Genomic DNA, 13,742 nt, shown 5'->3' on the forward strand with positions numbered 1-13,742 from the left:
TACGTGACAGCGCCGTCCCGTTCTGGTGAGGACTCTGTCACCGCAGCTCTGCGGGCCCATTACCGAGGCCCACTGCAAGGCGGCTGGGTACAGCGAGCGGTCCTGGCCTCAGAAGAGACAGCGCTCCCGCGGCCGGCCCTCCGCGTCCGCTCCCCACCGCCATCGATAGCTCTGCGCTCGGCAGCCTCCCCGCCGTATCGGACGAGCCCTCCTTGTCCCCGCCCTTTCCTCTCATCGATGGCTCAGCGCTCGCCCCGCCCTCCGCCGCGCTCCGCCGCTCCCGGCAGCCGGGACGGGCCCTGCTTTGGAGACAGTCACCGGCCGCCCGGGCGCTGAGGTGAGGCGGGCCCTGTCCCGGGCTTTTCCCGGGCCGTCCCTGGGCTGTCGCTGGGCCACGGACCCTCAGCCAGGCGGAGCAGCCCTCGGCGGCCTCTCCCCCGGCGGGCGGTGCGCCTCCAGCCCCGCCCATCTCCCTGCGCGGCCTCTCTCCTGCCCCGGGCGGGGCCTGCGCGGGGCCGCGGAAGGGACCGGGCGCGGAACCCCCCGGAGGGGCTCGCGCCCACCCCGGGTCCTTCCCGCCCCCGTCTTGCGCCCCCGGTCACACGGCCCTGGCCTGTTTCGTTTCAGGCAGTGCCTAATGACGATGCGGCCCCCGCATCCCGGCAGCCGGTGAGGGCAACACGCGCGGCCGCGATGGCGGCGGCCTTCGGGGACCCGACCGAAGTGCGCGAGGGCTTCCTGTGCCCGCTGTGCCTGAAGGATCTCCAGGCGTTCCGGCAGCTCCAGGCGCACTACGAGGAGCAGCACCCGGGCGAAGATCGGGACGTCAGGGCGCAGCTCCGAAGTAAGGGTGGCCGCGGTAAACGCGTTCGGCTTAGCCGTGGGAAATCCCTGCTTGTATTTCGAGTGCTCCCAAATGTCTGACAATAATAAAATATTAATTGAAGGGACTTACAGGCGAGGTATGCAGTTCCATTCTTCCGTAAATCTCCTTGGGCCAAGGATAGTATTCACCTTCTCCTGATACTTCCTATAAATTGATTCTAAAGTACGGGCTAAAGGACATTGCTCTTCCAATGTCTGATTCTATGCACGATTTTTACTATTGACCTTTTTGGATTTTTTGTTTGTTTTTATCTGAAAACTCAAAATTATACTAACCCAGTGAATACCCAAGAATTACTTGAAGACTGTGGAGAATATGGGGAATCTCTACTACTTGCCAGGTTTTCCAATTCATTAATTTATTTTTTTGACAGTGGATAAAACTGTGGTTGCAGTTAAAGTGTGAAGTTAAGAACTGTTGTTACTGGGAAAACATGGAGAAGCATGTGGGTGGTGGAGCCAGCAGGAGATGCTGGGAGTGTTCCATATCTGTTATGGATTTTTGCCTTTCAGTAGTGTTTGGAAAATCTCTTTGAATTTTATTTTTATTCCCTTTTTTTCCTCCTTTGTGTACACAATGTCATTTTATATTGAGAGAAGAATGTTTAAAATCTAGTGATAATTCTCTGTGGTTCCTGCAAACTCTGGTTTTAGTATGCTCAAAAGTAGTGGCCTGGCAGTCTTGATTTTTTTCTTTTCGTCTTGAGATAGACTTTTGAAGTATTAACGAATTTTCTTGGTGAAACCCTAACCTTAACAGTGGGCTGTTTAGTATTTGAAAAAGTCTTAATGTGTACAAGCACACTGAAATTGGTAGCTTGTGCAATAAGAGAAGGAATGTGTTGAACATCCTTGAATCTGAAAAATAATAGGGTATTGTGAGAATTAAGATAAAACTATATGATGCCCCATGTAGTGAGACAGGTCCCATAGTTTAAGACATGTTGCTGTTTTACAGTGGAGTCTGACAATGGAATGTTTTAATCTTCTCTCTTGTCCTTAGGACCTCATGCTGCTTTATGACAGACAACAGAGCATTTTGTGTCATCTGTGGTGCTCTGAACTGCGTTTTTGTTCTAAGAATGTTTTGAGGATAAATTTATCCAGGAAAAATATTTCTGCTAAAAGAAGAGGAATGTTCTATACTGGCTTCACATGGCAAATATTTGGTGACTACCTGATATGTTAGATAACTTGGGTTTATTTTTTTCAGATCTAGTCCAGAAGGCCAAAAGAGCAAAGAAGAAATTGCTGAAACAAGAAGATGATGACAGAACTGATTCTGGATCTCAGGAGCGATATGAGTCATTCAGCTATGGTGGAGTAGATCCATACATGTGGGAGCCCCAGGAAGTAGGTAGGAGAGCTAGAAAGCAATACACAGTGGGGATTAGTTTTTAACTGAATTGGGAAAGTGCTACAGTATTGCTGAAGTGGCTTGGAATTGTGTCTGTGCTGCACTGGATTCGCTAGCAGGGAGTTATAGTTTGCACACTGAGCAGCCTCTCTGCATTGGGTGGAGTGTGGGGAAAACATGGTTAATGGGGAGAAGAAAAGGCATGTGTAGAATCAGTACCCAAACTACCCTTCAGGGAGCTGTTAGTCATGTCGTTGCTGTCCAGCTGAGATCTGCTTAATCTGTGTTTACCTCTGTGCAACTAGCTTCATTTTGTGACTTTACAAAACAGATAATCCACTAATTAAAAGCTAAGTTATAAGTATATGAAATCTCTAGCTTTTGGGCTACACTTGAAGTAGCTGTTAGTTTGCATGTTTGACAAAAAGATTATCCATCTATTTATTTAAACTTTTTTCCCTTGGATTTGCAGTGGCAATCACCTCTTTTTAAAAGGGGGCTTGCTTTAAAAAGACCAAGTTATAAAACCAAACAACAAACAAACTCCACTCCTCTGAGTATAAATCTACATTTGTAGAATTCCAAGGATAAGTTGACTGAGCCTGTAATTATAAATACTGCTACTGGCAGTTGCCTGTACTATAACTGAAATACTATGGTTATTTTTGGAGAAGGAAGCAGCACCATCTTTTGTGGATCCTGGGAAAGTTTCCACTATGGTGCTGCCATACTAGGACCAAGTCCTTTAGGTCTTCAGGGTCTGACTTCTGTGTATTTCTTTACTTTTGACTTTGTAACTATTTGAGCAGCAATCATAGTGTAAATATTAGCTAAGAATAAATTTAGGGAGAAGGTTTATGAACATTAGGGAAGTGAAAACTGCTTTCTGATGAGCGTTGAGAAGATGAACCATAGAGATTTTGGCATGTGATTTGATGGATCAGTGAAAGGGATTGTGTGTCCAAAGCAGTGGCTTAAATCAGTTACCCAGAGGGACTCTTCCACTACTGTGAATGCATCTTTGGAGATTTTTGGTTACCTCATTAGCATGAGGAAGTGAGATTCTTACATTTACATAGGTTGAGGCAAAAAGAAACATCTGATTTTGAGTTCTGCCAGCTGGAAGAAAGATTTTTATTTTTTTTTGGTTGGCTGGTTGGTTGGTTGGTTTGGGGTCTTTAGTTTTTTGTCTATAAGTTTGATTTTTAATACCTCACCCACCTAACTGGAAAAGGAGTAATCTTAAACCAACATTACTGACTATGAATTGTACATGGCTTAGAGATGCTCTGTAGTTCTTTTCAATACTTGGTGATCAGTTTTCCACAAATCTAAACTGTCATCAAGGATTTGATTCAGGCCCCTAAAGGTGTGGAGATGATCAGAAATCTGAAACAAAATTGCTGCTGCATAGACCTCCAGTAATCCTTGGGATTGCCTCTTCCCTTTGCTCAACGTGTAGCCAGGAAACTAAAGGGAGTTGGTTTTGAGAACACTACTGGTAGGTAACAGCTTACCAAATGTAACTGTAAATGTTGTGAAGATGGAGAAAAAGAATTGTTGCAGATTTTCTCTTTAACTTGGTGCTGCTTGTTTTCTGTAGTAGAAGTAAGCCACTGTTTATTGCTAGCCTGAATATTAGTCTTTAACCAGCATGTTTTATTTACAAGAACACTGTGAATATGTAGGTTTCCAATGTGTCTTTAAAATTGAATTTGAACATGAGAAGGGTGAAAAGAAGAGATACCTGTCTTTCAAGTGGCATTTAAATCCATACAGAGTACTTGGGTGACCAGGACAACTTTCTGTTATCCCTGCAGGTGCTATGAGAAGCCATCTTTCTGAATTCAAGAAACACCGAGCAGCCAGGATTGATCACTATGTAGTTGAAGTCAATAAGTTAATAATCAGGTTAGAAAAGGTAAATTTGGTGCTTTTTAATATTCCAGCCTTCTAAATGTTTCCTAGATTAAAAAAAAGATATTTCAGTGTGAAGAGTGTCCACTTATCTAGAAATACCCTTTATAAAAGATATTAACCTATGACTCTCTTTACACAATACCTTGAGAACTGCGCACGATTTGACTCTGTGCCGTGGATATTATTTCTGGTTCTATGCATAATTTTCAACGTGAAGATGCTACTTCCACAGGCTTCAAGAGCCATTTGTTCTCCTGTTTTATTTTCTCCATGTTTTACTTTACTAAATTGCTCCCTAATATTTTTGTCATGATTCTTCCAGCTTCTCATTCTTCAAAATCTGCCAATGGTACACCTGCATTTTGGCTCAGGTGCAGTTATGTGTGCTGCAATAAGGATTATGTCCAAAATATGCTGATTTGTACAGGTTTGATAAGTCATTGCTTGGCACTGGTATGAATATAGAATTAGAAAAAAAAAAATGAAAGTTGCCTAAGCCTGGTGTAAAACCAGCTGAAACTCCTCTCTCTTAAAAAAAAACAGGTTACTTTTTCTTGTTGGGCTGAGTTGTGTTGGGTTTTTTCCTTGCAAAAGTATAATTTTCTTGAATATATTGTTTATCTTCAACCAGCTTACATCATTTGACAGAGCAAACACTGAGTCAGCTAAAATAAGAGGTTAGTGTGAGCTTGCCTGAGACTATTTGCCCCTATAGTTCAACCAGCTGAGGAATCAATTGAACACTTATGTGGTGTGCATTCTTGCTCCCAGCTATAGAGAAGTCTGTTGTGCCTTGGGTCAGTGATCAGGATGTTCCATTTTGCCCAGACTGTGGCAGTAAGTTCAGTATCCGAAACCGACGTCACCACTGCCGCCTTTGTGGGTCTATTATGTGCAAGAAGTGCATGGAATTTGTCAGTCTTCCTTTGGCAAGTAAGTACTGTTGAGTTAATTCTTCATTTTCTTAGCTCACTTTGGGTGCATCCTGGCTTTTTGCCATTAGAAAAAAAATATGCTGCTAATACAGCAAGATTTGCTGACTTGCAGTTGTGGTTGTCGTGCAATCCTTGCATGTCTTTCAGCAGACTTTCAACCTAGTTTTTTAGTACCACCTGAATGTAAAGTTTCTGTTAAAGGGCGGTTTGTTTGTGTTGGTAAAATCTGTTGGATTCTCCAGTTACTGTAAAATTACCTGTGTATATCTTTCAGGCAAACTCACTAGTGCCAGCAGAGAGGCCTTGGGTTCTCATACAAGCCCGAACTCCTCACCCAGCAGTGTCCATGGCTCCCGCCGTGGCAGTATTAGCAGCATAAGCAGCGTGAGCTCTGTTCTGGATGAGAAGGATGATGAACGCATCCGTTGTTGTCAGCACTGCAAAGACACCCTGTTGAAAAGAGAGCAACAGATTGATGAGAAAGAATGTACACCAGAGATTGTGAAACTCTATGAGGTAAGTCAAGCTCTGTGCTACAGCATATATGTCTGCAGTGGTCACTACTTGACTTTTGGCTTGTTGCCTCATGTCTAAACTCTATGACTTAATACTGACTTGTGTTACAAAGAGACAGTTGGGTGTTTATGCCATGTAGCAAAGACATACCTGAAATGTTGGAATCAATTGCAATATAGTATTTATAGCCCACATTAACTTCATATGTATTTTTAAAATACATCTTCATTCTCATCATCTGGAGCTAGTAGTTCAGAAATGCCTCTCTTAAAATTGTGAACTTGTTTAAAGTGAGTGATATGCTGCGCATTTGATAGGTGGGCTGCGCTGGAACCATAGCACTTGATGTCACCACTGTTGCCATCAGTCCTTACACTGATGGCAAATGCATTTTTTGAACCATCTCTATCAACATTACATTCAAATGCTTTGCAGCAGGTAATGATGATCACCAGATACCTTTTCAGTAGGGTCCACAAGCTCCCTTGGTTAGTATTAATGGGAGTTTTTGTTGGTGCTCTTGTTGGTGAAGAGATGTGAGGCTAGAAGTTGTCCAAGTCAGCCATTCAAACAGCTTCAAGATTCAAAGTCCACCTTGTAGGGGTACAGCGAGTCTTTCTCTGTTCCTGACAGTGCCATATGTGTTCTGGAGATAACTGGAGAGTCTTGTCATCCTGAGCAGTTAAAGTGCCTTTCATCATGGTTAACTTCGAATCTGCACAAGCAGCATGAAAAGATTTATGTCAACACATTCTTGCATTAGTGTTTTAATGTCAGTTCTTTTTTTATACGTTTTGTTTTAATATTATAACAAGAAACTCCGACTCTGCATGGAGAAGGTGGACCAGAAGGCACCAGAATACATAAGGATGGCAGAATCACTAAAGTAAGTCCCATTGCTGGCTATGTTATGAATACATGTATTTTTCCTCCAAGTGTGAGAAGTAGTAAGGAAGTGGTGTACTAAGGCTGCAAGAGTGTGTAAATTTAAAGAAAAATAAGTGCTTAATTATCTGTTGTCTTCTGGATGCTCTTCAAACAAAGTAGTACTGAATTAATTATTAATGGTAACATACAGAGAAGTATGTTGTTTGATTTGTTAATTTTTTAAAGCCACTTCCCAGTGAGGCACTACTGTCATACTTTGACACATCATCTTTGCAAAAAAGGGAAGTACAGGGCTACAATTATTGTGTAAATGAGCCTCTTCAAAACAGCTGCAGTAAGCTGTTGCTGTCCTCAGCTGGGATGCTCTGTCTTCCAAGGAGTGCCAGCAGTAGCAGATCATTAGAACGCTTCTGTTCTGTGTAAAGCACCTTCACCTGGCAGTTGTTCTGAGTGTAGTTGGGTACCCTGTGCTGCAGCTGATAAGCAACAATCTCATATTTCAGTTTTGTGTGTAATTTTCTTGCAGTAGTATTCTCACTGGGGTAACTTAAGTCTCTCCAGCTCTGTCTGCAAGAGGTTGCCAGGTTATACTTCTGTCTCGTATAGTGAGAGAAATACATGCATTGGTCTTTGGCTAGGAAGCATTTCTTTTTGGAAAGTTAAAGTTAATAAATACTGCTATACCTGTCCTTTAGATCTAATGGTTGTAGAAAAATTCATAACAAAAGTGTTTGTAAAAACACTCCTTGCAATAGGAAGAAGTACAGAAGGTGAAAAACCTGCTAAGATGTTACTGCTTTTTGTCATGAGTTCATGAAAGATTGGGTTATGTGGCTTGGCAGCTGGAGAAAAGTAAAAATACAGATGTCTTTGATAATGGAAGTAAATGTCAGAAAACAACAGGCTTGTTATGGGTGAAATTAAGGATTTCTGACTAGTAGTGTGTCCTGGAAATCATAATCCTGTGGATAGTGAAGTTGCTTTTGAGAAACTGCTTCTTATAATTTATATTTGTGATACAAAAGGACAGGGGAGCTAAAAACTCATGAAGAGTTTTCCCCACTAAGTCCTAGTTTGTTTTGTCAATTAAGTGGAGAATCTAGTAAAGTGCCTGTAATAATTGTATCCCCATGTGGACAGTCATTGACAGGCATTTTAAATACCACACACTGTCCAGCATAGTATTTTGCTTTCTGACAAATGCTAGTGGAGGTAACTATTGTGCTTTAATGATGTAGTTAGTTACTTAGAGATTTTTCCCACCAAGTTGTCTTGAAAGAAATCCCCACAAAATAGATACATTTGCTAAGCATGCATATATTTTAGATATTATTTGTAGAGTGGCATTTTTGTGTTAGAATACAGTTTCTCCTAGAGTAGTAAGTAATAATATGTAAGTAATAATAATTTTATATATATGATTAAATAATTTTGTTTAAACATAAATACAGTTATCTTCTATGAAGTGTTCATGTTTACAACATTATTATAATTTTCCACTTCTGTCACAAAAAAAAGGTTTTTTAATAATGAAAATAAAATCATTCAGTCCTTTAGTGTTAGCAGTTCTTACCATTGTTGAATCTTGGTCATCTTGGATAACTAGTAGTGTTGTACATGTTTTTAACTGGATGCATGGATGCATGACTTACAGTAAAGTTCTGTTTATTCTTTAGTGCAGGGGAGTCAGCCTACAACCTTGATTATGCTAATGACTTGAGGGTGGAGATTCAAAAAATGTATGAATTTATAGATGCGTTAAGGTAAAAGATTGTCTCTCTCCCTTTTCCCCCCAGCATGTATGTATCTCTTTTATGACTGAATTGATTATATGGATGATCAATATGTCTGCTAAGTTGTAAAGAACATTTGAAAAGGTAGATTCTGTTCCTGTACACTACCAGTTTCTGCTTTCTTCTCCAGCCTTAAAATTCATGCATTCCTCTGCAGTAGGAATAAGCATAGAGGAAACAAGTAGCAGCACCATTGAGGGGAAAGGAATTGTTTGTTTGGGGTTTCTTTGTTTTTTTAAGGCTGGGAGTGGAAAGTGTTGCAAATTGTAATATCCAAAACTATTTATCTAAAAGAACATCAGAAGTTTTTGATCCAATATTGTCCCTCTTCTTTTGTGGCATTTTTTTCCTGATTTTGTTTTTGAACTCATGAGGCTGTATGTTTTCTTTGATTCAGTAAGAAGATTTTGAGTCTAGGCTTGCATGAAGATCCTCAACCTCATCCTAAAATACTGCAGCTTCAGCGAATGATAAGATATTCAGCTACTCTTTTCGTTCAGGTAAATAGAGCATATGCCGTGAGATGAATGTACATTTTAGATTGTGTTCTCTTCTTTGCCAGGCATCCCTGTGGTTTGAAGCTATTTTGACAGGGGCCTTAGTTCTATATGTTTTCTGCATTTTCTGTGGTTCCACTAATGACTTATGATAGCCTTAAATAAGCTGTCTTGAACACAGATCTTTCACTCACAGCAACATTGTGCCTGGGGAGCCCAAGAGGTGTATGAGCCTTTCCTCTTCCTCTTGCTGAGGTATGAGCCCACACAGTGCAGTGCAGCTGTGGCAGCAGAGGTGTGTAGAGACCTGCTGCAGGGACTGCATTATAGAAGCATCTTTGATGTGTTTGTGGGGTTTCTGCTGGTAGTATCTCTCTTCTCAAGGACTTGAAAAATGGGCTGAATACCTGCAAGCAATATTGTAAATATTTCAATTTTTGCCAGGAAAAACTGCTTGGCCTAATGTCCCTGCCAACTAAGGATCAGTATGAAGAACTGAAGAAGAGAAGACTACATATGGTAAGACAGGTTGGGATCTGTTACGTCTTCTATCAGACTTTCTCATAGATATAAGCGTGGGAGCTGTGTGGGGATATGAGTAGCTGCCTTCAACACTGGATTTCAGTTATTTTTTCATCCATATCATCCCATCCCCTTTTCCAGGGATTTGCCAAGCTGCTGCTTTGTTCTGCCCAGAACAGAAGTAGGTGGGCACAAAGGTGGACACTTCTAGCAGGGAGTTGGGTGCATGGGCTGTTTCTGCTGCAGTGCATGCAGAGCAAGCCCTGAAGAATGAGTGTGTTAGTTTACACTGACTTCTAAATTGTGTTCAGGAATTCACTCACATAAGTAGAATTTGGAAACTTCTTTTGTTGGTGGGAAAGGACATACTAGAATAAGGATGCCTCTGTAGAGAGAGAGGCTTTTTTTCCTTTAGGAGGGAGTATATCTTTAGTTATAAACTAAAGCCAACTTCATCTTGAAGTATAAATTGAGAAATAAAAATAATCCCACACCAAAAACCAGTGATATCAGTAACCTTAAACACTGATGTTCTATGTGGTATGATTGATGTCCAGATCAATCTTGACAGCTCTTTCACAGCTGCATTAGCATTTTCTTTTCCTCTATGAAGAGAATTGTTGGTCCTGCTTTCCCTCAGGTTTGTAGAGGCAGATGTCATGGGTTTTTCATCACTGTCATCACAAACTCAAGGGAAACATGTAAGGAATGGTATGAAAGTAAGAATCTTCTGCAAAGTAACCAAAATGGCAGCTGATACCTTTAAGCATCAGCCAACAATGTCTTAAGATCAGCTAACTTGTACCTATGGATACTTAGAATGAAATTTTTCAAGCTTGCAGTGTTTTTTTACTACATGTTTTTCGGTTTAGGTTGCTCTTGAAACACAGGGAAAACAAGAGGAAAAGCAGAAGGAGTTTATCTCCGTATCTGCATCTGCAGTTAATGGTGATGAAATTCACATAAAAAAAGGAACGGTCAAAAAATCTGAAGGCTGGTTACCCACATCTAGCATTTCAAGAGAGAGCGAGAGAGCAGACCCACTTCTTCAGCAGATAGACAATATCACATCCTTTATTAAGCAAGCAAAGGCAGCTAATAGGATAGATGAGGTCCATACGTTGCAAGAGAACCTGATGCAGCTTCAGGATGAATATGATCAACAACAAACTCTGAAAGCTATTGAGCTTTCTAAAAAACAGGCAGAAGAGGAGGAGATACAGAGGAAGGAACTTCAGGTCCTTTGTGAAAAAGAGTGGGAAAGAGAGCACCATAAATTCATGTCTCAGCATTCAAGGACACGCTCCTTAGACTTCAGAGAAGTCAACCAGCATTTGGATGTTACTTGGATCAAAGGGGACACGAGTTTTGAAACTCCTGCTGTTGAGCAGCAGCCAGCAAAAGAGCACTCGACCTTCACACTCAAACCCCAGAATGTCCCACAGTGTGACAAAGACCGCGATCAGCCAGCCTGTCTAAACCCCTTTGAGGATGAAGCAGATACCCCTCAAGTAGAAGATACTGCTAATCCATTTGCAAAAGACAGCTCTCCAGTGGTTTCTTTCTCTAACACAGCTCAGCAAAGTGATAAAAAAGAATATAATCCATTTGAAAGTGAGGAGGAGGATGAACAAAGTAATGGAGCACCTGGCAGTACTTCAAACCCCTTTGAAGAAGATGAAAATCCATTCGAAAAGCCTGGGGGCAGTTGGAATTCAGGGAATCCATTTGAAGAGGGATCCTCTATCAATCCCTTTGAAGTGGAGGATGGCAGTGAGATCTCTGGAGAGGAGGCTATAGAGGAAGAGCTGCTTCTCCAACAGATAGATAATATTAAAGCTTATATATTTGATGCCAAACATAGTGGACGACTGGATGAGGTGGAGGTACTGACAGAGAACTTAAAGGAACTGAAACACACATTAGCGAAGCAGAAAGAGAAATCTAACTGCTGAAGCAGCAATAGGACTGTGTAATAATTCAGTCTGCTGTTAAATATGGGAAGGTAAAGCAGATACTTACAGACAGGAGTACAGATCACAAGACAATAGGGAATTGGGAGAATCCTGACTTTAAAGCACTTTCATTTAGACTTAGCCACTACTACACATTCTTGAAGAAAGAATTACTGAGGAATGCTGCTGGTCTCAAAAGCGTAGAGTAAGAAATTTTAAAATAAGTTTTTACAGCACTTTTTAATGCTAACTGGTCTTACTGAATGCTTATTTTGGTCCAGAGGTTAAATGCTAATAGGGAACTATGATGTGGATGTGGTTGGAATATTGGTTTGCCCTCTTTCCTGCTTTCTGCTGTTGTATTGTCCTTTCAAGTGTGGCTTTGACTAAAAAGAGATGAAGACTTCTCTAAAACTTCATCTTCTCCTGACCCAGGGTAGTTGAACTACTAATGATGTTCTGGCAATGTGCTGTTACAGAGCTACTGATGCTCTGGGGTGCTGAATGTACAGACTCGCAGATCAAGTTTATGCAATGCTAATAAATACATAAAAGGGATCTTAAGACTGAGAAAAACTTTCTAACTGATCTTAGTATAAGTAACTTTTTAGTATCTGTATAAAGATTCCCAAGTAAAATTTGGATGCTTCTTTTTATCACTTCCGGTTTCCCATTTGCTCTGAGCGAAAATGATTGTGTCATAGCATCTTGCTGGCTTCAGACCTGCTCATGAGGGAGCAAGCATTTGCTCATTTCCAGGGAAAGGAGCATCAGGCCAGCACCACTTATATCTGTAATGCAAAGGGTGAACCTCCAATTGCTAATTACATTATGGAATCTACACATTCCTTTAAATCCTCTGGGTGACAGAATGATCATGTTTGTTGTATTTGTGAGACTGGAATATTTTGTAGCACCCAAGCAACAAAAATTTTTCTTTATAATGGAAAGCTGAGATGCCCCTGGAATTTTGTGAAAGCTGGGAGACAAAGTCTGGCTGCAATAGTGCCAAATGGCAATTCTCTCATGTTAGATTCCCCTCAGTTTTTATGAGAATCAGGCATACCTATTTTAAATAAGGAACTTCAGATTGAAGACCTCTTGTGATCCTGTGGCCTGGGGGATGACCTGGTGAAAGCTGTACCTGTGATGAAGGAGGGCCTACAGCTGGGCAAATGCAGGGTTTTTGAGAAAGATGGAATCTAACTGCTTTGATTTTTATCTTTGAGAGGCACAGACCCATCAGCAGAAATCACTGTGTGCAGGAGTGGTGGTGGTGAGTTAATCTTAAAGGGTTTATTTAGAACTGAAATAGAGGAAAATTAGGCAAATCGCACTGTATAGCACTAACAATAGTGGGCTTACTCACAAGTGTGAAGTTCTGTGGAATGGGACATATCTTTTAATTACGTCTCTGATATTGGCATAACTATAACTCCAACACTGCTTAATATTTTAGAGGCAAGTAACTGTTACCTAAAGAGCAGGAACTCTGGTTCCTAGCTTTGAATAAGTGGAGGTAGGGACTTGTGGAACTGTTGTTTGAAAAGACCAAACCACCTGTATCCTCACTTAATACAACTAGCAAGGGATTGAAGTAACTCAGACCAGCCAGTCAAGGATACCTGATGGTCTGTCTGGCATAGCCTAATTCTGGGTTTGAAAGGTGTGTAGAAGAGGTTGGCTTAAGACCATGAAGTTCTTACACTGATGTTTTATTAGAGCTGATTTAGTCCCCAAGTTTTATTTTGCACCAAGTAGAACACAGGATTCTTAAAAGGTCTTGACAGAACATAGGTGCTTAGCACCAGATTCATGAAGGCAGCAAAAATTGTTGATAGCTAAACAGAATCCCTGGATTTATCTAAGAGATAGTATTTAGGACGGGCTTGGTTGCTAGTCAGGAGGATTGCATCCTGCACTGTAACCTAGTGCTTTTTTAGGTATCAACATAAAAAACTGTTTCAGTGGCTTCAGCTTTCTCATTAAAAAGTGGTATTATCCTGGTTGCAACTGCCCTGCCTTGTTTAAATTTTCTGGCTAATACACTAATAATTGAAGTATTCTTATTGTATATGTAATACATTATTTTTACAAGCTCATGGATACCTCATGATCTTTGTCAGTGTTAACTTTGAAGACAGCTAATATGAAAATCATCTCTAAAGTGAAGACCTTTGCTGGAATAGGGACTGCTGTGAGGCTTGCAAGGCACAAGGGAACGAAGATGTCTTAAGCATAAAGCTCAGTAACTAATTAGCATCGACTTTTGTTACAACTGCATGCACTACTCTGTATGGAAACTTTGTAAAAAGAGATTGAATAAAACAACATGTTTATTTTGTGTCGTGTTTGTCCTTGACAATTTGTACAGGATGCTTGCATCAGTGTGAAATTTTGTATTCACCTGTGAATTCAGAAATGCTGCAATACAGTTGTACAAACTGGTACATATAAGCCTGATGTAAACGTCT

At 41.0% G+C, this 13,742-nt stretch overlaps 1 protein-coding gene across 3 annotated transcripts; it reads left to right on the top strand.

Moving 5' to 3' along the window:
• Window positions 1-254: 254 nt before the first annotated feature.
• Window positions 255-13,736, top strand: RBSN (rabenosyn, RAB effector). 3 transcript variants are annotated; one of them, XM_084214719.1, is made up of 12 exons: window positions 255-337; window positions 628-844; window positions 2,099-2,242; window positions 4,063-4,163; window positions 4,794-4,839; window positions 4,934-5,095; window positions 5,372-5,613; window positions 6,429-6,499; window positions 8,178-8,264; window positions 8,692-8,794; window positions 9,236-9,310; window positions 10,186-13,734. In XM_084214719.1, the coding sequence occupies exons 2-12, from the start codon at window positions 694-696 to the stop codon at window positions 11,266-11,268; spliced, it is 2,265 nt and encodes a 754-aa protein (XP_084070845.1). In that variant the 5' UTR covers window positions 255-337; window positions 628-693; the 3' UTR covers window positions 11,269-13,734. The 3 variants fall into 3 exon arrangements, with proteins under 3 accessions (XP_084070845.1, XP_084070846.1, XP_084070847.1); XM_084214720.1 differs by lacking the exon at window positions 8,178-8,264 and having other exon boundaries at window positions 10,186-13,736; XM_084214721.1 differs by lacking the exons at window positions 255-337; window positions 628-844 and having other exon boundaries at window positions 2,099-2,238; window positions 10,186-13,732.
• Window positions 13,737-13,742: the final 6 nt, after the last annotated feature.

The sequence above is a fragment of the Fringilla coelebs genome (assembly GCF_963513975.1).
Source record: "Fringilla coelebs genome assembly, chromosome: 13".
NCBI classification, from domain to species: domain Eukaryota; kingdom Metazoa; phylum Chordata; class Aves; order Passeriformes; family Fringillidae; genus Fringilla; species Fringilla coelebs.